This window comes from Echiichthys vipera (assembly GCF_963691815.1).
Source record: "Echiichthys vipera genome assembly, chromosome: 6".
NCBI classification, from domain to species: domain Eukaryota; kingdom Metazoa; phylum Chordata; class Actinopteri; order Perciformes; family Trachinidae; genus Echiichthys; species Echiichthys vipera.
The window spans coordinates 20,334,994-20,362,623 of record NC_139831.1 but is presented as its reverse complement, the minus strand read 5'-3'; the positions used below and the strand labels follow the sequence as shown (position 1 = coordinate 20,362,623).

The window sequence follows — 27,630 nt, the reverse complement described above, 5'->3', positions numbered from 1 at the left end:
GGCGGTAGTTCTGAGAAACAGTGCGTATCGGGTTAGGTTGTTAGAAAGTTAATGGCTGGGGGAAAGAGATCCTCCTCAACCCTCGCTTCGGGAGAGTTTCTGGATTCCCTGAAGTAAAATCACCCACATATCCTTTAAGAAAGAGCCTGGACGGACGTTAAAGTCAACAACTAGCCCGTGAACACACGCATCGTGAACATAAGTATGCAGGATGCAGTAGCCGGGACGGCAATGCTGACGGACGGCTTCGAGGACGAGATTGACTCGGTGACTCCTCGCTCCCCAGTGGCAGGGATGGGGGTAGGAGCGACACCAGGAGGAGTCGGACTAGGGGGCATTGGGATTGGTGTCGGTGGAAAGAAAGTACGTTTGTACGGCGAACCAGGCGGGCCTGCAGCAGAAAGACTGGATTTCAAACTAGCGGCCGCGGCCGTCCTCTCCTCGGGTCCAGGATCCGGCAGCGACGAAGACGAGGTTTCAGAGGTAGCTAAGCTAAGCTAAGCTAAGCTAGTTAGCTAAGCCCGACCAGAGCGCTAGGCAACATTCCTCTCCTAGCGCGAGCTGGCTGCTAGCGAGCGAATTAGCTCGCAGTTGGCAACCACCCCCTCCTAGGCCGCCGAAATTACGTAAAATAAGCCAGCACTTTAGTCGAACAACACCTCTCGCCACTTCAGATGCTTGTGTAGTGTTTGATGTCGGTCGTGTTTGGTGAGACACGAGCAGTTTGTTCACGTTGAGCGGCTGAAATGTTTTATTTATGCAGCGCAGGCTGTGAGCACGGCCTAGTTCAGGGTGGAAGAGCGACGACGGCCTCACTGGTGCTGTCGTCTCTGCAACACCCATCACAAGTTTGCAGCTTTTTCCAACAGCTTTCTAGCCACAGCAAATGGAAGATGCACCGTAAACCCAAGGGACGTACACTGGGCAGCTAACTATCTGCCATTTCGTAGTTTATGGTGCAATTACGTCACTTTTCCAAATCATGTAAATTAACTCCGATCGTCTCTCAAGTAACTTTTTCGAAACGCATAGATATTGCATTTTCGTCGCGGAACTCCTCGGGTTTTTTGACAGTCCGTGTTGACAAATAAACCAGTTCTTTTTTTTTATCCTTTGCCTCGTTGGGTCAGAAAGTCAGCACCACTGTGTCAACATGATTTGTCACAATTGAGAGTAGATAGAGTTCTTGTTGAGATGTGACTAGCCCCATGTGTTGGCAGTCACACACACGGGGACAGGTGTGATGGCGCCTCCGCCTCAGCTAAAAACACTTTAGACATGTTTAATATGAGCTCAGATAGATGCACAGCTTATACAAAAATGTGTTGCTTAAGCACACATCTGATTCCTGAAAAACACCTTCTTAGATGAAACTGACAGAACCTCCTCTTCTGGGATATTTTTTTTACAAACTAATCAAAAGGTTATTTCGTCATAACCAAACCATTTTTAAAGTGTCTTGTCTAATTTGAGCTGGTGTTTTTTTAAGATATTAAAACTCCTCAGCAATTCTATTGTGATATAATTGAGTGATATAAGGCAGCAGGAGACAGGAATGGAACTCGTCAGATTGCTAGATAGCAAACATTAAATGTAACAAAAGTTCTCAGTTTAATGCCACTTTCATGGTAACGTTATATTCATTGTCCTCTAAAAGGCGATGCAGTATTTACGGTCAGAAACACTATCTTAAAGGAGTTAATGGGTGGGGAGAGAAATCGCACTGCTGAGAAATGCACATTACCTGTTGAGCTGTCTCTCATTTCCTTAACTAATATCCGACCAACGTGGTCCGTCTGAAACATACTACAACCATGCCGGTTTGAATCTCAGCTGATACCAGTGTCAATGCAGCCGGACCATTTGTGTCTGAACATCAGCTGTGTAGTAGCAGAAGAAGAAAATATAAGTTTGACAGTTACATCACAGGCAGTTTAATTGAAGCAAGTGCGTTGCGTCTGTGTCATGTTTCTCAGCTCACCCAGCTTTTCTGTCTAACCCTGAAAGGGAGCGTTTGTTGTGGTGTTTTACTCCAGTGGAGAACTGCTGCTCTGGGCAGTAGCTAAAATCTGAGCCCCAGGATTAAGCAGATGCCATTCTAGGCCTCTCCAGCTCTCTGGATACCAACAGCCTGGGAACTGTAGTTCATTAATAGTGGAGACTGATGTCCATTGTTGATTATAAAGGCCGTCGTAGAACTACGTCCCCCATGGGTTGTTTTGCTCTGCGCTCCTGTCGTATAGCTGAATTCCTCCACATCGCTGAATGCTGACTCTCTCCCAACATTTGCCCTATGGGCCAGACCGGGAAAGCCTGCTGCAGCTTATAGATGGACATAGACAGGGATTGTAACTCTTTCAGGTTTTGTAAAGAGTTGTTTTGCAAACTGTTGAATGGTGTAATTTATTCTTTATCCTATAATTGTTTTAAAATCTCATATTCTAGGTAGGCTAAGTTAGTTTTTGTGTCTGCCATTTATGTCTACCAGTATACCTGGTGTACTATACAGAATACATTATTTACTTAAACATTTCTCAAGGCATAACAGTGTAGTGGAGTCCCTTAGTATGAATAGGTTAACGGTCTATGTAATATTGTGGTTTTTCCCCACTAACACTGTAAATAGGGGTCAATATACCCGGATATACTCTCCCATAACAAAGATATATCTTAGGAGATGCACTTGATAGGTTGTTTTTTTTAGATAGTCTTATTTTGTATTGTATAGTGTTATGGTGATATTTGCACACTAGCACATGTTGTTAGATGAGGCTAGGTTTGAGATTTATTTCACCTGTGATCCACAATTTGTCACAAGTAATTTCCACAACAACCTGCAGTGCAACTCAGTTACTTCAGTGCCACAGCTAAAATTTGATACACAGGATTTGAACCAGCTGTCACTCTGAAATTGACTAAATATAAACAAGTCAGCTTAAAATTTGTTTACATTAATAACTTTTTTCAGAAGTGTTTGTATTTTTAACATCAATAATGATACATTCTTGAAACATTCTTCAATTTGTAATTGTGATAAGATGAAAAATATGTAATTATTATTTTCATCTGAGTTTTGTTCTACAGTAACGTGAGTATTGCTGGAAATTTTGTGGTAAAAAATCTATGAACTTAGACATGGCATTGTTGTTTTAGTAAACTTTTTGTCATGTTGACATGCCTGTTTTTGAAGAATAAAAATGTTTGTAATATATAATACATGATAGCCAACAGGGCCAAACTCCTGTCTGAGACTGCGGTGCTGTACTCGGGCAGCTGACTCTCAGCTGAATCTCTCAATGAGTGCAGGAGTTTTAATTCCTGGCAGTAGCACTTCCTGTTCATCGACTCTTATCCCTGTGCTCCTTTTTTGCTTTCCTCTGTTGAAAGTAACTGTAAATAAACAAGGGCAGCATGTCTGGTCTTTTTATAGGCAGTGTGTGTCGGGCCACTTTTATGTGATATATTAAGCAACATAATACATGTTAGCACACTGTTTTCACACTTTATCATGAGCTATTATATTTCTTAAATACTGTTTATGATTTAGACTTTATATAAATTACAGTTGCTGCTCATAAACTAACATGAAAACAGCTGTCCCACCACTAATGATTCTTTTACTCTCCTCTCTGTGCCTCTTCCAGGTTGAGTCATTCATTTTGGACCAGGAGGACCTGGATAACCCCATCATGAAGACAGCTTCAGAGTTGCTTTTGTCCAGCGCCACAGATGGAGTAGATTTGAGGACTGTTGATCCAGAGACACAGGCTCGACTTGAAGCTCTACTGGAAGCTGCAGGTATGACTGCTTCATCTCGACTTAATTCAGCTTAAGGTTTCACACGTTCATTTGAAGTTCACCAGTACCTCATTGGCCACACCCATTTTGCTCCAACCAGTCTTCATTTTAATTTTAATTTACAGCAGCTTTGAATAAGTAAAACCACACCTTTCTGCCTCAACCTTTCCTCCCCTATCCCTTTCAAATCCCAACAATAGTTGAGGTCTAAGTTTGTATAAGGCCTCAGGCTGAAATGGCAATAAAGAACACCTGCCGGTTCTGCAAGTGTCATATCAGTACGCAGTTTGAAAGTGATTTGGGTAAATTAGATTGATCAAAACTTGCAATCTAAGGGTAATAAAGTCTGTGTAGATTAATCCATTAGGGCTGGGTGTCCTGGCCTCGTTTGGGCTTATGAACATTACCAGGCAGATTAACGCTCAACAAGCTTGAGCCTCCACACAGCATGCAGAGAGCCTGTGTTGAACGGCTAATGGTTAATCTCATTCTATTCCCCTTTCTCCCTGACTTGTCGGAAAAGAAGACGTGACAACTTGCGATCTGCCCTTGCAATCTGTTTGCTTAAGATCTGTTACATCTTACATAATACTAATGATACCTTTTTAATATATTCCTATATTGATTAGGGAGGTCTCCTAGAGTGTGTTCGTATAGTATTAGCAGAGATCGGAGTGTCTGTATGAAACGTTCGTTGATAGAGGGACTGAAGAGAGGCTGTCCACATATTCAGCTACAAAGTAGCCAAATGCCAAGCCTGTCAAGACCATCACGGGGGAAGATGCTAAGCGTCTGGTGATATTTATGGGTTGTAGACTTCAGTTAGTTGTTGATTGTTAAATATTTGCAACCCATTTTGTTTAATATGTCTTTGTTTGAGGTTATTTAAATTATTCCAATACATTTGAGACCCCTAAAGTTGGGGGACTATGTATGAAAGGGGCATTTTGTTAAAATTAAATCTGAATTATGCCAATCCTCCATAGTTACTGTGTCATTGTTTCACCTCCAATCCATTGCTTTGTATCACAGAGCGAAAATATTTTGACACAGTTCTGCTTCTTACTTATGGCTGAGTTTGAGCATTTTGTTCTTGTGGGAAATGAAGACATTTCCAATCCGTCTAGCACAAAAAATGACTGACACTCGTCTCAAAGAGTTAATTTAATTTAAAAAATAAAGTTTTTTCCTAATGTATAGAAAATATAAATAGGTATTCACTCAGATATATCTTTGTAAATTGCATAGGTTTTTTAGTTAATAGAGAAATTTACAGTACATAGCAAATCAGGTTTTGATCTGGTTAAAAACCTTGACGGGGAAGCACCTAATCACTTGAATAATGACACTTGTATTGTATTTAATTAGTGATTTACTGTTTGGTTGAACAAACCTATTGTAAGTGTTATAAAGAGACTGGTCATGCCCAGAAGACCTAAAATAAGAAATGTAAGATTGATTATTAATGAAAGCTACTGATACTGCTTACCATACATGCTTGCTAACCATGCTAATATCTCCTAGTCTGTTGTTAATAAAGCTGTAATATGATGAGAAAAATCATAAGTAAGCTGCGCAAAACACGAACGTTAAACCAAGTGACATGAAATATAAAAACATCTGAATCTGAAAAAAATGGTCACTGAAAATTGGTACACCCGACAATCAGTTGCACTTCAACAGATCACCTGCAGGATATATTACCATTGCAAAGGTTATAATGTTCTATTTTTGTTGACATTAAAGCTCAGGTAAACTTTTTTTATGTCATCGGGCAAAAATTCCATAATAACCTTTCAATTTATTGTAATTCAAGAGGTCAGAGAAAAAAAATAGACTGCTGCATCTCCTTTTAGCCCTATTTTCAGGCTTTAGAAAAAATGTCTGATAGGAGACTCTGGCCAATCACAGATCATTTCAGAAACAAGGTTTTCCTATTGGCCGTTCTACAAATGCCAATACGCGTGCAAACCCCATCTGACAGTAAAACCTAATTGAATGGTGGAAATTCCTGCGTTGACAAAAACTGCCTACGCTGAGAAGCAACCCAAAAAATTCTGTCAATGAGCACAACAAAACGTGTCCAAAACGTGTTTGTAAATAAATCAGGACGGTAATTCTCAGAAATGCTGCTATAAATTACTACAACTATATAACAATAACTATACAACTGCATCAGGATCACAGTCGGAATGATTGAAACGATACTCATAGGAAGGTTACTGTGGAAAGCTTGTGCATATGCCCTCATCTGGTCGGAGGGGCTTAGGACAGAGAAGGGAGAGCTGCAGGTGGATTTTCTCCTCCCTGTTTATTTACATGGGGGGCTCAATATATTAGAGTCCATTGTAAATCACCACTAGGTACATGAGGGCTGAAGACGTTGAGATTTGCGTTGCCCGATTCTTTGTGACAACACAGTGGTCATGTTGCTTTCTGAAGCGGTTGACCAGGTGTGCATAGGTGTGAAAATTGGCTTTCCTCCGGCAAGTTATTTTCTGAGTCCTGTAGTTTGTGTTCCTTGCTGAACTCCATTTGTAGCAATGGCTCTGTGTTTTACAGAAAAGAGATGCGAAAAGGGTGACAGAAATCAGTATCAAGTTCTCAACAAAGAGCCAGGGCAGCTGTATAATACAGACTCTCCATATCCAATACCTTTACTTCATCTCCCTAACTCCCACACACCACGATGACTTGAATTTTTGCCCCTCCTCCAAAAACCTCTTATATTTTAAGTTATCTTAGACATTTACATTAAAATGTACCCTGTGAAGTTTGGGAGCACTAGTGGTGCTGTAGAGCAATGTTGTTATGCACATGTACATAAAGTCATATATTGCTGTACCAGTGCACGGATGAGGACACATGTACAATCTGGCCATGGAGGTGATGCGACACATTTCTGCTGACTATAGAAAGCGGCGGAGCATGTCAACAGCTGATGGTTGTGCCGCAAAAGGTGACAAACGATCACACGATAAACAAAAATACATTCAACAGGTGTAAAAAGCAGAAATACATTAGATGTGTCTTTAAGTCCTTAAGGGGACAAACAATGCACCGTGGGGAGTATCACTGAATGTAAACAAAACTGTAAAGTAATTGTTCCACAGAGTACTTTTAGAGCTAAATTTTCTGTTTGGGGACCCTTTGTTGCTCTTTGTTTGCATTCTGTCATGATCAAGTGACTTGTAGATTACAGTGTCACCATTAGAAGATTAATAAAATTCAATTTATACCTTTGTCCTATCTTGGCGGTCACAGGTTGCTACTCTGTTAAACCATAATTTTGTAACCTGATTAGTCTGGTTTGTTACACAAAACCATCTGTGGAAGCGTCATTATAAACTGATTGGGAAAGGGCAGGCACTATCAAAACATACCTGGCAGGTGATTGGACGAACCATCTGTCTTTCAAACTCTAGGCTTTAGTGAAGGAAAACTCTCAAGTTCTAATAAAACTGATGCTAATGCAGCATCTAAGCTAACCTCTTTAGGAACCGCCATTGTTGTTTTAAGTGACAGGCAAATCTGCAACAAAAAAAAATGAATTTATATAAACAACAATGATAGACATAAGAATTAAAATAATGTAAACTAAACCATGAATGTTTGTTGTATTTAACTTCTATGTAAGCGAACATGTTAAATGGAGTTTCGAGACCTCTTTTGCAAAGGGAGACCTCATTAATGCGGCAGTACGTTATAGAATAACACTAAAGCAGACATAAAGTATAAAACACACAAAAAAGGTGATAAAGTTCTGTGCAGTTATGGTCCAGTTATAAATGGCCCCTAAACTAATAATGAAATAAAATTCAAGTGGACAAAAATATTAAATCAACTGCAGCGAGAAAATGAGAGTTCTCATGCTGATGAACACATTTCATAAATTGCTGGCTAGCATTTTTAAGGTCTGTGACTCTGAACTGTAGAGCCTACAAATTTAGCTGAAAAGTGTGCCCAATACATTATCTAAGTTAAGATTCATCTGTTGACCAGTTTATTTCTGCAGTTAAGTAAGAAGTAGAGAGACATTTCTCAGCAACAAAACTCAAGATAAAAAAGGGCGTTCAGGCTTATTCCTGCGCACCTATTTTACATAATTGCTAAACGTCATTCTGACAATAATAAACACCAGACAATGCAGTAACTCGTTAGCCGAGACTCACCAGCGCCAACATTGCTACATCTTACCCAGAATGCAACAACTTTTCCATGCCCCCACTAAAAGCCAAGTGCCTAACGCACTGTAGATCTCTTTCAACCTGGGTTTGGGCTTGACCTTGTATTCAAGCACCCTTTGTGCTGGACTGTTATAGGACAAGGCAGGTCTCACCCAGGAGCTAAGGACACTTTATGGGACATTTTCAAAAGTTGGAACCGGCTAGCATAAATACCTAGTGCTAGTATGTTGTTTAGAATTTGATGCAAGTCCTCTTTATTCCTGCTTAGTGAGCCATTTGCTACATCATAAAGTTAGTCGATAGTTTGAAAAGTTGATTCATTCATGTTAAAATAACAGATGACAACTGCTTTTGTTTGGAAATTCAACGAGGTCTAAGGGTGACTTGCATTTTTTTTTTTTTTTTGCTTTGGCTGTTCTCAAACAAACATGGGCTGAACTTTTAATTAGCTACTTGGAAGAAAATGGTGTGGGCTGCTCAGTGGCTAGCCAGTAACCTGTTTCAGTTGAAACACAAAACAAATATCTGCAAGTCACAGTCTCAACCCCGGTGAGAGCTCAATGTCCATATTGCTCACGTAAGAAATGGTTCAGCCTAAATAAGTGAAGATGAGTTTTGTTTTAAGGTGTGATTCACAGCTGTAGAAACGGCAGTTATTTCAGAAATTAGAAACGGGTTGCTTTGTTTTCTTCAGAGGTATTTACATTGTGTCAAACCCTGATAGTCTGTTTTGGTTTTGTGGGCTACATGTATTCTCTGAGATAAACACGATACAGTAAAACATTAATGATCAACTTGCATGACCTCCTGTTTCCCTCTGCCTTGGGGGCTGTTGCGAAATCCTTGTCTGAGAGCCGTGCTAAGTTTAGCTCGAGTCGCAGGCCTAGTGGTGAAAACAGGAGGACCACAAGAACTGGAGCTCCCTTCTGCCTAGGCTAATGGATGGGTTTAGGCTGAGGCTGAAAAGTTCAAAGCCAACACTTCTTTTTTTTCCTTCTTCTTCTTCTCTCTTGGCTCTTCTTGCTTCCTTTTTTACACATGTCAACATATGCTGCCACACACAACACAAACACTTAAATGGCTTCATTGGTTGGGAAATGGTCCTTGTTCTGTCTTCTGAAAGAGATATTTCAATGTAGGCCATTAGACAAAGCTGTTTTTCCCCCCTCCTGCTTGCTCTTTCCCTTCGTTCTTCTTTCTGTCTTTTCTTCTCTTTCATGACAAACACGCATACACAGACACATTTTTCTCTCAAAGGGCATTTTGTTTTTCTCCCAGCTGTGTTTTTCTCTCTTGCTGACCACTGTCTCCAGTGTGTTTCCTTCACATTCACTGCTCTTAGCCATCTATAATTCACACAGGATGAGACCTTTTTTTCTCTTCAAAAATTAACAGCCTGAACCTATGTCTACAAGCCCATAGGACCAACATTACCTCACTGTATTCATTCAAGTTCTGGTCACAGATCTGTTCTTACCTGGACATTCACACAGTAGCCCTGCAGATATTGTATGTAATGTCAATACCATTTGACCCCATCATTGGAAAAATGCTAAGCGTTAGGAATCATAGATGGTGTATTGAAAGTAGTGAAAAAAAGATATTAAGCCATATTAACAAATGCTTGTGTGTGTGTTTTCTGTGTGTGAATTTTCTTTTTTTTTTTCTTTCTTTCTTTCTTTTCCCTCCTTGTGTATGCTGCTACTAACCCTGGATTGGATTGGCTGGACTGGACTTGCTTCTTCATCTGGTCTGATGTGGTTGTGCGCCCCTGTGGTTTGCCTTGCCCTATGCACCTCTGCCTTTTTGGTGTTTGGCAGGCATCGGTAAACTATCCACTGCCGATGGTAAAGCTTTTGCAGACCCTGAGGTGCTACGGCGTCTGACGTCATCTGTGAGTTGTGCCCTGGACGAAGCTGCAGCAGCCCTTACCCGCATGAGAGCTGAAAACACACTCAACGCCGGCCAAGCCGACAAGTATGTATCTCGCCCATACTGACACTGTACTTTTACTATGGCAAAGAATTATTATACCCTAGTATAATAGTCATTCTCTTTTCGGGCTACATCCGTATTATGATGTTTTTAAGCAAAATATGATCTGCAAAATGTTTTTGCTCAATATTAGAAAGAATCTGCATAAAAACACACCTGAAAACACATATCCAATGACCATTCACATACACTGGGATTGCGGTTGCTGGTGTAAACAACAAGCAGATTGACTCTGCGTTGAAAATACAGAAAATACTACAGAAAAATACGTGAAAAGTAAGACTGGAGATTTGTTTGATTGGACTGATTACAAGCTGGGCAGTAAAGGTGGCGGGAGACATACCAGAGCAAGAGCGAGCGGGAAATTTTCTCCTAAATGTCCTGCTTCCATTTCGCTCCAGTACTGTTCACATCGTTATTTTGAATCATGCCCGAGCCTGTTTTATTTCGTAAAGGCCTATATTTCGTAAAGCCTTCACCTATTTACTGCAGCCTGGCAGTAATGGTGGGCAACATTCATCTGATAAACACAACATAGCTTTTTTTGTTTTTTTCTGGAGGGAGTGATTAGTGATCTGCAGGGAGCGGGGGGAAATCCTTGAACCACCAGATTAGTGGGGGCTCATGAACGTAGCAAAAGTTAGGAGTTTTGAAAATAAAACACAGTAGTTTGGATGTAGCCTTAGTTAAATCTGAGTTGTACATACAGTATGCATGGGTGTGCGTGTTTGCTCCTCGGAAGTGTTTGTGTAAATGTGAGGCGTATGTGTGTTCACCTGTCACAGTAGCAGTAATTGTAGCAGTCTGGTTATTTTCAGCCGTAGTTTAGCAGAGGCGTGCTCAGATGGGGATGTCAACGCTGTGCGCAAATTGCTCGATGAGGGACGGAGCGTCAACGAACACACAGAGGAAGGGGAGAGCCTGCTGTGCCTCGCCTGCTCGGCTGGCTACTATGAACTTGCACAGGTACGTGAAAGCGAGGTTGGACTGGGAAGAATTTAGCATAATTGTGATTAACGTACTTACAGTGAAGCAACCATCCTGCAAAGCAATGATACAATTATGATGGCATCACTAGTTGATTATTGTGATGACAACTTCCATGCCGGTATCATAATTTCATATTTGATTTTTAGGTTTTGTTGGCTATGCATGCCAATGTGGAGGACCGGGGCATCAAGGGGGACATAACACCACTTATGGCTGCTGCCAGTGGAGGTTATGTCGACATTGTTAAACTGCTTCTTGTCCACGGAGCAGATGTTAATGCGCAGTCCTCCACAGGTAAAACACTGCTTATTTCTTTTTTTATAATTCTGATTATTCTTTTTACTCTGTGTTTTGTACTCTGTACTGATCAATCTCCGTGCTGTTTTCTAGGAAACACAGCTTTGACGTACGCATGTGCCGGTGGCTTCGTGGACGTGGTGAAGGTGCTGCTCAAAGAGGGTGCTAACATTGAGGACCACAACGAGAACGGACACACGCCTCTAATGGAGGCGGCCAGTGCTGGCCACGTAGAAGTGGCCAGGGTACTCTTGGAGTACGGCGCCGGCATCAACACACACTCCAATGAGTTCAAAGAGAGCGCTCTCACACTCGCCTGCTATAAAGGTCAGAACTCAAATATAGGTTCTGACCGGTTGATGACCTTATTTAGGTTCTGCACCATTAACAAGCTCTTTACTAATACGTGTCTTTCCTCTGCAGGTCACTTGGACATGGTGCGTTTTCTGTTGGAGGCCGGTGCAGATCAGGAACATAAAACAGATGAGATGCACACAGCACTGATGGAGGCGTGCATGGTGAGCATCTGACCCAAACCATTACTTAAATAGTTTGTTTCAAACGAATAATGCAATCATTTTAGTAACAGTTTGTTTCAGATCTAACATTCCAACCAATTCATATAACGAGTTTGTTTAAGCTAGAATATTGTCTAAACTGGCAGTGCAGCAAAATCAGCATATCAGCAGCAGAACAGCTGCACACCTTCAGTGTCCACACTCAGGAACACTTTGACAGAGCACCGGCACAGTACAACGTCATGTACTTGTGCTTTGAATGCCTGTGTCCCATGATTATTTCAACCATCGCACCCAGAGCTCATTTAAAGTTTTCTGGTGCTTTTCATGTAGGCTATTCTACAAATAATTTGCAATGATGTGCCTGTTTTTTTAAAATATTTTATTTAAAAACCAAATACCAAATGATGTTCAATCATATTTGCACGTTCTTTGATGGACATGAATGGAAACAAAATATAGATTCTTTAAAGCTGAGAACGGTAACTTTCTATTAAAAAAAAAAGTTCTCTTATTTGCTGAAACTGTCACTATATCCTGACAGTACTTTGACAAAATTTGTGAAAAAAAATCATCTACCTCTGCCGACACTGCTCCCTGGGTGTTCCTAATGGCATCTGAGAGAGTCCTCCAAGAGCCCTCCATCGATGAGACCACCAATCAGAGACGAAGTTTTAATAACTGTTCTAAACTATGATATAACTGTGAAACGAGGCAGCGTTAATAATCATGAATCAACATTATTTGACTGTATTGCCTATTTCTCGCATAAAGTCTTTCGAAAAGTGATCCCATATATTTATTCAGGTGCTTATCTCTACATTCTCTGTGTGTCTCGCTGTCCCAGGACGGCCATGTGGAGGTGGCACGGCTGCTGTTGGACAGCGGCGCGCAGGTCAACATGCCAGCAGATTCCTTCGAGTCACCCCTCACCCTCGCAGCCTGTGGAGGACACGTGGAGCTGGCAGCCTTGCTCATAGAGAGAGGAGCCAACTTGGAAGAGGTGTGTTAAGAGACGGGACACCTCGATACAATACAAGTTTAGAAAAGACCATAAAATAAATATGGTGTATATATATAAATAATGTAGCTGTAGACTCATTTTTGATTCCATACATACTGCAGAAGAGATTCCTCTTTGGAGAATAGCCTTTACCAGCTATAGTTTAAGAATAAAGATACATAGGAATAGCATTTCAATATGAACGTGTTTCCAAAATCGGAATTCATTTTGACATTTTTAAATGACATTTATGAAGCCAACTACACAGGTTACCTTTAAATGCAAGATGTAGCAAGTGAGAAAACCCAAATAATGTGGTTATTTTTCATAGCTGTCATTTAAAACTTAGTAGTAAAGAAATGAACACACTCAGCTGGCAGCGATGTAGCGGACTTGAACATTAGATACCAGGCTAATTTTTAGATGTCTCCTCTTTATGTAAAGATGTTTGACTACAGTGCCAGTATCAGGCAACTAGCCAGTTGAAAATATCAATCCTCTATGTCACAGAGTAACCTTGAAGTGAGTCATCATTGCCCCCATGTTTTATCTGAGGACGCTTCTGTTTGTGTCCAGGTTAATGATGAAGGCTACACACCCCTGATGGAGGCAGCTAGGGAAGGCCATGAGGAGATGGTAGCGCTGCTGCTGGCTCAAGGTAAGTAAGCAAAGTAGCCAGGAAATGGAAACTTAATGTCATTCCTGTGAAAAGCATACATTTGTTTGTATTGATATGGCTTTTAATTATTAAAAGTATGCATGGTTTGCACTTCATGAAAAAGTCACTAACTGTTCTTGTTCTGTTGTCCAGGTGCTAACATTAATGCACAGACAGAGGAGACCCAGGAGACGGCTTTGACTCTAGCATGCTGCGGGGGCTTCTTGGAAGTGGCCGACTTCCTCATCAAGGCGGGTGCCGACATTGAGTTGGGCTGCTCCACACCTCTAATGGAAGCTGCACAGGAAGGCCATCTGGAGTTGGTCAAATACCTACTGAATGCAGGTGAGCTAGAGGAAAGAAGGCAAGGAGCTGCTGATCTAGGAGACAAAGAGTATGCTTGACTGAAGTTAATCATGTCTTGGTTATACCGCTCTGCTTAAAATCCTAATCTTTTGGTTCTGTCATTCAGGGGCAAACGTTCATGCCACCACGGCAACAGGGGATACAGCGTTGACATATGCGTGTGAGAACGGACACACTGATGTGGCGGATGTGCTGCTGCAGGCTGGAGCCAACTTGGTACGCCTACCCTTAAATCCTCTTTATGATTGGCTCTATGTTTTACATAGGTTAGATAACAGCAGAACAGATTTGCAATGAGTCTTTTTTTTTGTGCAAATGTTAACTGATTAAATTTGGGAAAATCTGGATAATTATAACCCTTTTGTTAAACTTCTGGACTAATCTAAACTTTAACAAGCATCAACACTTTTGTCTTCCAGGAACATGAGTCTGAAGGGGGGCGGACACCCTTGATGAAGGCAGCAAGGGCAGGACATCTCTGTACAGTGCAGTTCCTTATCAGCAAAGGTGAGTTGTTGATTAGCTGTTCAGAGAAACAAGTTAAATGTAAATTCTTCTAAAATGATTGTTTTTTTTTTTTGCCTAAATCCACTAAAACTTTGAGTCATTTACTGGAAAAGTCAAGATTGTTTCTACATGCTTATGTTGAAAGTGGCTATCTTAAGCCAACTTCATCGAAGTATTAGAAGCTTTAAAATAGAATTGGAAATCTTTATTTAGCAGCATTCGTACAAGAAATGCAGCACAGAGTGTTTTACACTTGAACAAAATGCAGAATGAAAAAAAAAAAAACAGGGATAGAATGCCATAACTAATATAATGGAAAACAAAACACACTTGATAATAAGAATAAAATGAAGTTCAAAAAACATTAAGTGTTTAGTTTAGTGCCCACATTTGCAGCATCATTGGTTAAGTGCATTCTTAGTTTTATCCTTCAATTTTTATGCAGTGTTTTGTGCACTGATGCACTTAACTTTTTTTGGTGATAAAGCAGTAAATAATGAAGTACTAACTGTTGTTGTATTGGTGAATTTACACTCTAAAGTTTTCTTAGAAAAGGTTTCACATAGGTTTACCCATGCTAATATGTCATAAAGGAATACTTCATTGTATATTCAGTTTTTCCTTAATTCATTTGGGTTAGAGTCCTGAGCTTGCTTTTGTGCATGTTATAATTAGACTGAAGTAAGTTCATGTTTTTCCCCTTTTGCTTCTCTTGTCCAGGTGCTAATGTGAACAGAGCTACTGCCAATAATGACCACACAGTGGTGTCTCTGGCCTGTGCTGGAGGACATCTGGCTGTGGTGGAGCTGCTGTTGGCACATGGGGCGGATCCTACACACAGACTCAAAGTAATGCACACACTCCTATAGATTAGACCAGCTGGAATATGAATGCATCTCCACATGTAGGTAATAATAACACATTACTGAAACCGTGTGTTTTCTCTTTTGTAGGATGGTTCAACCATGTTGATAGAAGCTGCTAAGGGTGGCCACACCAATGTGGTGTCCTATCTGTTGGACTACCCCAACAATATCCTGTCTGTCCCAGCCCCTGACCTCTCGCAGCTCACTCCCCCCTCGCAAGATGCCTCTCAGGTAAATACAGCAATACATCCCACTTTTTTAGTTAATGTTCTTCTGGGGAATCAAGCATGATTTTGTGGCTTGGGTAATGGTTGTTTTGGATTGAATCGAACATGCCCTCTTCTGTAACAGGTTCCTCGTGTCCCATTCCAAGCTCTCGCCATGGTAGTGCCCCCTCAGGAGCCCGACCGAGCCCCATCAAACATCGCCACACCCCCACCCGTCTCCAGCAAAGGTAATAAGTGCCACAAGTACTGTCACTCAGTGAGTGTACTCACAAAATGGAGCTGCAGACTTCACTCAGCCATTTAGCTGATAGCTCCCCAGTTTTAGGGCATTTTATTGTTAACTCTTGGATCTCTTTCGTTCAAATCCAGGCATGTCCAAACAGAGACAAGCAGCCCTTCAGCCTGGTGTCCCCAGCTCAGTTGGCCGGGGGCCTGAAGCAGAGCCTCTGCCGCCCTTCCACTTGTGCCAGCCTCTCGAGTGCATTGTGGAAGAGACAGAGGGAAAGCTCAACGAGCTGGGACAAAGAATCAGCGCCATTGAGAAGGCCCAGCTTCAGTCGCTAGAGCTCATTCAGGGGGAGCCGCTCACCAAAGACAAGATTGAGGAGCTAAAGAAGAGCAGAGAGGAGCAGGTATAATCTGTAATCCATTTAAGATCTGATCCCATTTTGATCCTTGTTTTTAGAACTTTCAGTAAAGGATGTGGCTATTCCCCACTTAGGTACAGAAGAAGAAGAAAATCTTGAAGGAGCTGCAGAAGGTGGAGCGTCAGCTGCAGCTGAAAACACAGCAACAGTTCACCAAAGAGTACATGGAGGCGAAGGGTTTAAAGGAGGAGCAGGAGGCCGGACAGGGCCCAGGCCCGGGGCCCGGAAGTACGACGTCTGCTCCAGGGCCACTTCCCACCATGACAGGTGCACAAGTACACGCCGGCTCTGACACGGATGAAGAGGCAAACAGAGATGGGGAGCAAGAGGAACAGCCTGGAGAGGAAGGAGAAGAGGTGAAACTATCATTATTGTGTTAGTTCTGACTCATCTAACGTTGTGTATTGACCGTAGAGACTAAAGGTATTTATTCGTACTTTTTCAGGAAGAGGAAGATGACGACGAAGATGAGGGCTCAGAAGAAGAGGCAAACAGAGACGAGGACGATTACCCCAAGCTTCCTCAGGTGGGCACAATCCTCTACAGGGATGGGCCACAGCCGCCACAGCAGCCTCCTCTGCCCCCTTCGCCACAAGCCCATCCCCAGCCTCCTCCACCGCCTCTTCAGGCCGCCTTTGTCCCTATCCAACCCTTGCCAGACTACAACCCTGCAGACTACCCGGGAAGCACCAGCCCAGAGCTGCAGAGGGTACTGGTGGGGCAGCAGATGCTGGGCCAACAGCAGCAGGGTCAGTGTCAACAGTTGGCCGGGTTAAGCCCAGGAATGATACCTCAGCAGGCCCCAGATGGGCTCATGGTAGCTACACCTGCACAGACGCTCACAGACACGCTGGATGACATCATGGCAGGTAAGTGCAGGTCGTCGTTGACTCTCATTGGATTCAGGTGTATTCTAAATCCCTAATCTGTATTTTCCTATAACTTTGTTCTCGGTTGCAGCTGTGAGCAGCCGTGTGCCCATGCTGAACACTACAACCTCCCCCACACCCCTGTCCCAGCCACCCACACAGATGCCTGCAAACATCGCCTCGCCCCCTTCAGTCCTGCCCCTCTACCCTTCTGTTGACATCGATGCACATGTAAGACACCAATTTTGACATGAGAAATTTTGAAATTGACAATGCAAGTGAGTACATATGCAATTTACCCACAAATGTTGTTTTCCTCCACAGACGGAGAGTAACCATGACACAGCGCTGACGCTGGCGTGTGCAGGAGGACATGAGGAGCTCGTGTCTGTCCTCATTGCACGGGGCGCCAACATTGAGCACCGGGACAAAAAAGGTATGAAAGCCTGATAATAAAATGGGCATATGAAAAATTGTACGGTATAATGAATTGATTAATTGATTTTAATTCACAATAGCTGATCCATATATTAAGTAATAATAAACATTGCTCTCTCCACAGGTTTTACTCCTCTGATCCTGGCTGCAACTGCTGGCCATGTCGGAGTGGTGGAAGTGCTCCTGGACAAAGGGGGTGACATTGAGGCTCAGTCAGAGAGAACCAAAGACACGCCCCTCTCCCTGGCCTGCTCTGGGGGACGCCAGGAGGTATACACATCGTCTATCAGTTAACCTTCACAATCGTGACATTCCTGGTCATTTTTTTCCCTCCGGATTTAACCATGCAACTGCAATTTGTGTTTGTCAGGTGGTTGAGTTGCTGCTGCTCCGGGGAGCTAATAAGGAACATCGCAACGTTTCCGACTACACGCCTCTTAGCCTGGCTGCTTCTGGGGGTTACGTCAATATCATTAAGATACTCCTCAATGCCGGAGCTGAGATAAACTCCAGGTGAGTCACAGGAACATAGTATTCACTTTGGCCCCTCGGTCTGAGTGAAACATGAGTGAATCCATCCACATAGGGTTCATTATCAGGATATAATCCTTCTTCTTGATCTGAATGTGACAACATTGTTAGAGTTCCTGAAAGTGAAGGTTACACTTTGGAGACAGTTCAGTTTTTTCTTTTAAACTGCACGGTTCAAAACAAATACAACTCCGTAAAATGTGCCTTCGGGTTTTAGCCACACCCAAAAGTAATAGCATAGTGATTAACTGTGTTATAAATGAGGAGTGAGGAAACGGTAAGGCTTCAAAACCCAGACTTTTTAGCAGCTGCTACTCTACAAAAATGAAAAAACATGTTTAGTAGAATTATAATGTTTACTGAAACCAAGACAAATACTCAGTGATCAATGTTGTGCTTCTCCAGAGCACATTAAACAGGTGCATTTTTATGGTTTTTTTTGGTCTTTTAAACATCTAATTTGTTTACTTTTTCACCAGGACTGGCAGTAAGCTAGGAATCTCTCCTCTGATGCTGGCAGCCATGAATGGTCATGTACCCGCAGTGAAGCTGTTGCTAGATATGGGCTCCGACATCAACGCCCAGATTGAGACCAACAGAAACACAGCTCTGACCTTAGCCTGCTTCCAGGGGCGGGCGGAGGTCGTCAGTCTGCTGCTAGACCGCAAGGCCAACGTAGAGCATCGTGCTAAGGTGAGATTTCCCATTTACAGACATAATATTGCGGGCCTACACTGGCTGAGCCCATGGTGCAGATGGAGCAGCATCATGCTAAGTAACTTCTCCTGCTCTTCATGCAGACTGGTCTCACTCCTTTGATGGAGGCAGCTTCTGGAGGTTATGCAGAGGTTGGCCGGGTGCTTCTGGACAAAGGCGCTGATGTCAATGCTCCCCCTGTTCCCTCATCCCGAGACACTGCCCTCACCATTGCTGCTGACAAGGGCCACTACAAGTTCTGTGAGCTGCTTATCAATAGGTGAGTGGTCTTTTTCTGTACATAACAGTCTTCTAGCTTTCTTTTAATGATGTAATCGTGAGTCGTTCCTTAATGCTGGTGAGTCGTGAGGTGCTGTGTAGGACATTTAGCTGGCAAAGGCTGTCAGTGGTTTCAAGGCTTTTTTCACATCTTGTTTTACACTTTGAATGCTGGTTAGGCAGAACAGCAAAGGCACATTTACTTTGGTGATTTCAATCAGGCGTCGCTCATTGATTCAACCTTTTGCCTGTCTCATCTCCCAGCCCTTTTAGCTGCAACGCCTTTACATGACTCCTTAAGGCAACACTCCTTCCTGTCTTTGCAGGGGCGCCCATATCGATGTACGAAACAAGAAGGGGAACACCCCTCTCTGGCTGGCGGCAAATGGTGGTCATTTTGACGTGGTGCAGCTCTTGGTGCATGCCAGTGCTGATGTGGATGCAGCCGATAACCGCAAGATTACCCCACTCATGGCTGCTTTTCGCAAGGTTCAGATTTTTATCAAAACCCTGATTGTTAGTAAGTCACGCTACACTTGCAAGCCTCTGGTTACTAACCTTTTTTCTTTACATTTCAGGGTCATGTGAAGGTGGTGCAGTATCTTGTGAAGGAGGTCAACCAGTTCCCATCAGACATTGAGTGCATGAGATATATCGCAACCATCGCTGACAAGGTAGGTTGATTTCCTTTTCAGTCATTAGTCTTGCTCTCATCTATTGGAATTAAAAAGGTTGATGAACTTGTTAGCAGAGCTTTAACTCCGGCTGTTGATTTCCTATTGTGGCAGGAGCTGTTGAAGAAGTGCCACCAATGCATGGAGACCATTGTCAAAGCCAAAGACCAGCAGGCAGCTGAGGCCAACAAGAATGCTAGCATTCTCCTCAAGGAGCTAGACTTGGAGAAGGTAATTTCAGACCCCACGGCTGTGCTTTGGGAGGTTAGATAATTCTGAATACACTTTGGATGAGGACAAACCTGACAACTCTTTGTCTTGTGTGTGTGACAGTCCCGAGAGGAGAGCAAGAAGCAGGCCCTGGCTGCTAAACGTGAGAAGCGTAAGGAGAAACGCAAGAAGAAGAAGGAGGAGCAGAAGAGAAAGCAGGAGGAAGAGGAGGGGCAGAAAACCAAGGAGGACTTCTCTGAGATGCTGGAGCCAAAGGAGGATTCAGCTGACGGTAACTTTTTGTGACTTTTGCAATAAATTAAAAGACTGCAGAGTTGCTTTTTAGAATTAAGTGATTAATAACCGTTCCTGTTTAAATTTGACCTAACCCCATCAGAAGAAGAGGTTCCTATCGAGCCTCCGAGTGCAACCACCACCACAACCATTGGAATATCTGCCACCTCCACTACTTTCACCACCGCTTTTGGTAAGAAGCGAGCGAGTGTGGCCACTACCCCAAGCACCAATCGCAAGAACAAAAAGAACAAGACCAAGGACTCGCCCAATGAACCCATAATATTACAGGATCCGCAGGTGAGTGCCCCTTTTTTATCAACTGCATTGGTTGTCTTTACTGATTAATAATATGCTTTGTAGATTTGATTGCCCAGACTAAAGCACCTTTAATCTGCAGGGAAAAAAACAATATGATGATGTCTGTATGTGTCTTCCCTCTAGGTTGCACTAGCACAACACAAGGCTGATAAGAACAAGATCCACGGCGAGCCGCGGGGTGGTGGTGGTGGGGTAGCTACGGGTGGCAACAGCGATTCTGACCCCTTGGATAGCACCGACTGTGCCAGTGAGAGCAGCAGCAGCGGGGGCAAGAGTCAGGAGCTCAACTACCTCCCTGACCTCACCTCCTCTGCCTCCTCCTCCTCCTCTTCCTCTTCCTCCTCCTCCTCAGTCCCCTCCTCAGGAGCAGCCCAGGGCCTCCTGCGTGGCCTAGAGAAGAGACACTGTCCTCAGCCGCAGACTGAAGGCAAGGTGGACAACAAGGTCACAGTCTCCATCTCAAAACCAACGCAAAAGTAAGTCTCTGATGGAGTACGTTAGTGTGTGTGTCTGCACGTGGCTGCTCATCTAGGGACAACAAGCTGAGTTTTAAAATGCCATTTTTTATGTTTGCATTATATGCAGTATGTTTTGTTATATTTCAGATTTACGTGCTCACTTCAACTCTAGATCATTTCAAAACCTTTTTCAAGTGACGAACAACATGACAAAAGGCCGATTATATCATTATTTTTTGCCCATTTTGTCACAGAGCTCTGGACATGTGCGACTCGACCTCCAACTCCTTGCCCTCTCCATTCAAGACCATGGCTCTTCCCGTCACCTCACCCAACAGTAAGCTCAGTCTCACAAGCCCCAAGAGAGGCCAGAAGAGAGAAGAAGGTTGGAAGGAGGTGGTCAGAAGGTATGTTGTTTAATTTTTATGTTTGCATTGCAACCTTCCACAAGGTTTTTTTGGCCAAGTTTGACTTGCGTACACATTAGTAAGAAAAAATCATTTCTGCACGAAACTTGTTACCATTAATAATTACCATCATTAATGCCAGTATAGTACCTTTTCAAAGTTGTAAACAAACTTTTCTAAATGTGTCCAAGTTTAAAAGTGCCAAGGCTGTTGCCTAGCAATGGAATTCTGTTTGAAAAGGTCTATAGACACATAAATAATGGAATTTCACTGCTCCTTTTAAAGATCAAAGAAGCTGTCCGTGCCAGCCTCTGTTGTGTCTCGGATCATGGGCCGAGGAGGCTGCAACATCACAGCCATCCAGGACGTGACGGGAGCTCACATTGACGTTGACAAACAGAAGGACAAGAACGGGGAGCGGATGATCACCATAAGGTAAAAATACCACCCTCTGGTGGACTTTAAACAGTACTGCAGCTGGGGTATAACAGCTGGTTAGTTGCATAAAGCATGTAAGCCCCTTCTGAATGTCATTAATTCCAACTGGGCCAGTCCTACAGTGCAACAGTCCAACAATGGATTTGTAGAAATCAGGAAAGTTAAATGTTCCTATCCTCCTTACATCTCATCATCTTTACTCTGTTTGGCATTAAATGTGACACTAGTGAAACACTAGAACTATTGAAGACAAGCTATGCAAGATGTACATCCAACCCCAAAAAATGAGCTAATAGAGATAAAATCAAAGAAAAAAATGATCAGCCCTCTTGGCCAAGAAAAAATAGTCTCTCAACAACAAGCGTTGGGACACATAGTTCCACATATATAGAAAGAGACTTATGGTGAAGATGGTGAACCTGCACACCTGCTATTGCTATAACACAGCTCAAAGCTCAAATAAAGGCTAATTGCACGAGAACACTGAGGCAGCAGTGATGGTAGACTAAGGGCTTAACAAACCAGCAGTGGCTTTAATAAATACATAAATGTGCAGACCATTTAAGAAACACTTTTTTGGTAAATTTAAAGAAATTTAAGAAGTATGTATGTGATTGTATGTTTCATATGTGTTTTTAGGACCGTTTAAAAGCACTTGTAGGGATGGCATTGAAATGAGCAATAGCTATGAATGCTGTGATGCTGTACAAAGGAGATTTGTTGTTTCAAATGTCCTACGTGGTAGCATCTGTCCCTATTAAATATTTTTCCAATTTTAGTCAAGGTCTGTGTCATGGCAATTGGAGATCTGCCTTAGTTCACCAAATTTCGGAATATCTCCGATGTTCTGTTGCACGGGCCTTCCAACACAGAGATAGGCCAAACACTGTTCAGCTGAACACAGTGCCCACATTGCCATGACACTGTGAAACACAACCTACCCAAAACTGAGGGCCTGAAAGGGGACCATACTTGTACTTCATTCCCTAAAACTTTTAGGTTTTGCCCTGATCTGATACAAAACATTATCAGGTTTAATTATGGCATCACTTTTCATTTATCCATTTTAACACAAGAATGTAGTCTGATGTAGTGTGCTTTGTTGTTTCAGAGGAGGGACGGAGTCTACAAGGTATGCAGTCCAGTTGATCAACGCTCTAATCCAAGACCCAGCCAAAGAGCTTGAAGATCTGATCCCCCGGAATCACATCAGAGCCCCAGGCTCTAAAACGACCTCAGCTTCTTTCCCCAGTGCCACAGGGGCCACCAGCGGTTCAACCACTGGGCCAAAGGCCCTGAGCTCATTGGTCTCCACAGGCGTCTCGTTCCAGCCTTCTTCATCCTCGTCTTCACCCTCCTCTCAAGCCGGGGGAAAGATTGGGAAGGGGCTGTCATCAAATGTCAGACAGCCCTTCCCTGTGTCTCTGCCCTTGGCATATGCCCACCCGCAGCTGGCTCTACTGGCTGCTCAGACCATGCACCAGATCAGACACCCTCGTCTACCCATGGCGCAGTTTGGTGGCACCTTCTCTCCTGCCGCCAGCACCTGGGGACCCTTCCCTGTGCGTCCTGTGAGTCCCGGCAGTGCAAACAGTTCTCCCAAGCACAATGGAGGAACCAACAGCACTGGTGGCCAGGCCAGAGCCAACTCGACCCATTGTGAGCACAGCAACACAGCCAGCTCTGGAGCCTCAGTCACGACAACCAACACCACCACGACCAGTGCGCCTAACACATCTACAGCTGCAACCTCGCCTCATACTCCTAACCCGACTCCATACAATCCCCAGACAAGTGTCCCGACGCCTTCCTCTGTCAGAAAACAGCTCTTCGCCCCTGACGCTAAGCCTGCTGGTGTCGCCCCTGTGTGTGTCACTGCCACTTCTACTAGTGGCAGCAATGCAGTGCGAGGCACAGGTTCTCCTGCACATCACAGTTCCACTACAAGTACCGCTAATGCCCCTCTGCAGTCAGTCGTACCTATCTCACAGCCCCCCATCCAGCCAACTAAAACGGAGCCCAGCACTGTTGCCCCTCCTGGAAAAGATAAGCCCTCTTTATCTGTAGAGAACCAGGCTGTTTCCGTCAGTGAGAGCATCAACTCTTTTACTGCCCCCGCCATGGCTTTACCTCCCAAGCCAGAGCCCCGACAGCAGTTACCTCCTCCTCCGTCCTCTGTACCATCCACAGAGGCTCCACCACCCCTCCTCAACCCACAGGCCAGCTCCCACTACCCCTCAGCACCTCCTCCTGTCCTCTCACACAATGTTGCACACCCCAACAACACCGTACCCCACTTCTCAGCCCCTGCGCCCAGAGTCTCCCATCGTATGCAGCAAACAGGGCCTTACTATTCCCTTCCTGAGCAGCAGCAACAGCAGACACAACAGCAGCAGCCCCCGCAATCGGTGTTTGTGCCCTTCAATGCTCAGCAAGAACCCCCGAAACAGACCCAAAACCAGACGTCCCAGCAAACAAATTTGCCTCCACAAGCTCAGAACCAATCTCAAGCCCAGGCTCAAGGCTCCCTTCAGGTCTCTGCTAACCTGGGGATGATAAACGGTTCCCAGATGCAGCATGTGGCCAATGCAGGGAAGCCTCAGCAGATACCCCCCAACTTTGGTCCTGCAGGTCTCTTCAACTTCAGCAGCATCTTTGATAACAATAGCCAGGTGAGTTGGAATAACATTTATAACATTACATCTTGTACTCTCTGTAAGCTGTTCTTATGTAGTCACTTCAAATGAAACAGAGTTTAGCTGAAAAAACTAAATGGCATGGCTCCTTTTTATTGCTGTTACTTAAGATCAATAATGCAAACTCAGGGATTATAACTTGTCTTTTTTGCTTGCCTTGCAGGTTGGAAACAATCAGGTGTGGGGTGCATGCCACCTGCCAGCTCGATCACCTCCAGAGCAGTCGTACTCAGCCCCGCCAGCCTACATGAGCATGGGTCAGATGGAGAATATGATGCCCCCACCTCCAGACAGCTCCAAAGCCCCTGGCTACCGCTCTGCCTCACAGAGGATGGTTAACAGCCCCATCGGTATAACTAATTTCATTCTAGTTTATACATGGTCATTGTGTCGTTTATTTAGCTGGATCAAATCCATTTGAGATTAAGAATCTGTTTTTTAAGAGGAACCTAACTAAAACCAACCGTATCAAAATTGGGGGTATGGGGGGCGTTGTAACCGTATACGTAACCATATACTCATGAAAAAAGGTAGCATTGTAAACACTTCTTTAACAAAAAGCCCACATTTTTAGTAAGATGGAGTTTTGTCTCTATAATTGAACCCACAGCGTTGACCAGCTATGCCACCAGTATCTCTGGCAGCCCTGTGTATCTGCACGGTCATACAACAGTTGGCACACCCTCATTCAGCAGACAGCACTTTTCCCCTCACCCATGGAGTGCATCCTCATCAGGTACTGTTTAACCTTCAAAACAATCAACTTTGGCAAATAATCTTTTTATATATAGTCTTGTTTCTTCTGTAACTTTTTAAATTCATGAATGATATTTTTTCCTAAGCTTATTTTCTTTTTTTCTTACTTTAGCAATACTTTCAAACGTGTAAATCTGATCTGCCCCTAACAATATGCCTCTTCTCCACCAGGTGAATCTCCTGTCCCACCGCCATCTACAGTGTCATCCTCCGCTCTTTCAACCTCAGCTGTGCCCCCTCCTCCTCAGCCTAAGCCAGGCAGCTCCTTGCAACAGGACCGGAAGGTACCCCCACCCATCGGCACAGAGCGGCTGGCCAGGATCAGGCAGACGGGTTCTGTCAACCCGCCCCTCCTGACCACCAGCTACACGGCATCTGTTGGACAGGGAGGCATTTGGTCATTTGGGGTTGGCAGTGCTTCGGGTAAGAACAAATGCAAATGTTGTTTTGTTTTCTTTTTCTTTTTGTTTGTTAGAATTAATACAAAGGGTAAAAGGAAAATAAGGTCAGATGTGTGTGACTTAAACACAATCACATACTTCTAGTTTAAATTAGAAAACTCTGTTTATGGTCAGATTATCAACTTGAGTTGAGATATGTCTCTATAATAAGATGTCTGCAAATGAATGCAGATAAATAATAGCAAAACCGCTAATGAAAAGCTAAATATTCATCAGACAATAGTCAATAATTGCATTTTGACCTATGCCTTCTGCCACTTTTGCTCTCCACATGAACTGTTAACAACCATACATACTCAAATGATTGGTCAATACTACTTGGGCTAAAAACGGAAGACAGACTGCTTCCCCTCCCGGTAAATCTTGTCCCGTTGCCTACAGGTTCTGCATTTATATGCAGAATCTGTTCATAGAGATGAGTTAAGTAGTAACTGATATCTACTAATAATGCTAACCTCCTGTTTGTCTTGATACAGAGGCTATGTCTGGTTGGTCCCAGCCACTGATGAACAGCCACATGATGCACCCTCAGCTGCAGGCGGAGCAGTCGGCCTTCTCTCAGCACCAGCCCATGGAGCAGGATGACACCGGCATTGCAAACCCTGCTAACAACTACCACCAGCCTCAGCATTTGCCCAATAGTTACATGGATTTCCCTAAGGTAACACAAAACCATAGCTCTGTAGATGATTGTAGCTCTGTTCCTCCTTTGTACACATATTTGACCAGTTACATGTTATTGTCTATCCAGGGGATGCCTATGTCAATGTATGGAGGAACCATGCTGCCACCTCATCCTCCCATGGCAGACGGGCCGGGGGGACCGATGTACAATGGTTTGCACGCTGGTGACCCCGCATGGAGCCCCATTATCAAAGTGGTCCCAAACAATGCAGATAACTCCGACCCACAACAGCAGGTAATTCCCTCTTTTGTTATACACATTCTGTCTGATCATATGCTTGTAGTTAAACTGTCAGGCTTGTAGTTCTGCTGTTTGTCAGATATGATATTTGTTCTAACATATACCCCTTATTGTTCCTTTCTCCCCTCAGGTGTGGCCTGGTACCTGGGCACCTCATGTGGGCAATGTGCACCTGAACCACGTCAACTAGACCGCGTCCACAGCAATCAAACGCACACAGCATGACCCACACCGCAAACATGAAAATACCAACTGACGAATATGACCGAATAAGACAACGATTAAAAGAAAAACATACATGTTAACTTTAGTAGAGACCTGAGAGTGCAGAGCAGAGGTTGAAGAATTGGAAGTTCTCTTGACACCATTCTTTGATGTGCCTATCTCAAACAAAAATTGGGAGGGAGCTGTTAACAGCGTCCCAACGATGCAAACAAACATGCGCGATCACCTGTTTAACAGGATCCATTCTCTGCGTAGTTTAGTGATTTTGACTTAAACCCACATACACCGTTCTTGGGCTGCAGGGGGCTCAACATGAAGTAGCTATTTAAACTTGGCCCAGAACTAGATGATGATTACCTAAAGAGAAAGAGAAATCAGAACCTTTTAGAGTGGTAAATACATGTATAATTGTTTACATACTAAAAAGGGTTAAAATGAGAGTAAATTTCATGTCGTATAGTGGCTCTACTTTATGTAGCCTGTATTAATGTGAAATATTTACCTTAATATTCAATAAAAAGATTGAAAAGTATCTGTGTGTTGTTTTATAAAACATTTGCCTTTCTTTCGTGTTTTGACTTCAACTGACATCAAGACTTGGTACACATTTCATCTAAGGAGTTACTTCATTTTTGCTCCCTTTTGGACATTTCCTGACAGTCCTTCACAGCTGGAGTCCTTGGGAAGTCTTGAGACACGCTTTATGGTTTCAAACTGGCCTTTATGGACAGTCAGAATTCTATTCATGTATTATTGTTATTGAGATATGTATGTTTAGTTCTTTTCGTTTTAGCTGAGAATTGAGCTTGCAGGACGGGCTTCACTGGCATGTCCAATGAACGGGATAGTTCTCTTGTTGGAATCTGACCTTAGCCTAAATGGGTAAGCTAATT

The 27,630-nt window shown here is 43.4% G+C and overlaps 1 protein-coding gene across 3 annotated transcripts; it reads left to right on the top strand.

Annotated features, from left to right (window-relative positions):
* The first annotated feature begins 49 nt into the window (after positions 1-49).
* On the top strand, positions 50-27,267 carry ankhd1 (ankyrin repeat and KH domain containing 1). Of its 3 annotated transcripts, none has more exons than XM_083914910.1 (39): positions 50-483; positions 3,645-3,798; positions 9,839-9,962; positions 10,799-10,946; positions 11,117-11,264; positions 11,361-11,594; positions 11,691-11,785; positions 12,633-12,788; positions 13,365-13,446; positions 13,600-13,791; positions 13,919-14,028; positions 14,232-14,319; positions 15,040-15,167; positions 15,273-15,416; positions 15,537-15,639; positions 15,782-16,044; positions 16,134-16,415; positions 16,505-16,928; positions 17,020-17,159; positions 17,253-17,364; positions 17,491-17,636; positions 17,737-17,879; positions 18,377-18,590; positions 18,698-18,873; positions 19,199-19,361; positions 19,451-19,546; positions 19,661-19,777; positions 19,880-20,048; positions 20,154-20,350; positions 20,495-20,847; positions 21,084-21,236; positions 21,522-21,671; positions 22,786-24,346; positions 24,534-24,720; positions 24,981-25,106; positions 25,298-25,549; positions 26,064-26,248; positions 26,339-26,506; positions 26,643-27,267. In XM_083914910.1, the coding sequence occupies exons 1-39, from the start codon at positions 205-207 to the stop codon at positions 26,700-26,702; spliced, it is 8,022 nt and encodes a 2,673-aa protein (XP_083771036.1). In that variant the 5' UTR covers positions 50-204; the 3' UTR covers positions 26,703-27,267. The 3 variants fall into 3 exon arrangements, with proteins under 3 accessions (XP_083771036.1, XP_083771035.1, XP_083771034.1); XM_083914909.1 differs by having other exon boundaries at positions 9,806-9,962; XM_083914908.1 differs by having other exon boundaries at positions 9,806-9,962; positions 10,784-10,946.
* The last annotated feature ends 363 nt before the right edge of the window (positions 27,268-27,630 follow it).

Excerpts from the sequence above, each read along its gene's own strand:
- ankhd1 (XM_083914908.1), top strand. The coding sequence starts at position 205 with ATGCAGGATGCAGTAGCCGGGACGGCAATGCTGACGGACGGCTTCGAG. Across the intron at positions 3,799-9,805 it reads AGCTCTACTGGAAGCTGCAG|GCATCGGTAAACTATCCACT; the intron begins GTATGACTGCTT and ends GGTGTTTGGCAG. Across the intron at positions 20,049-20,153 it reads AAAGGAGGATTCAGCTGACG|AAGAAGAGGTTCCTATCGAG; the intron begins GTAACTTTTTGT and ends TAACCCCATCAG.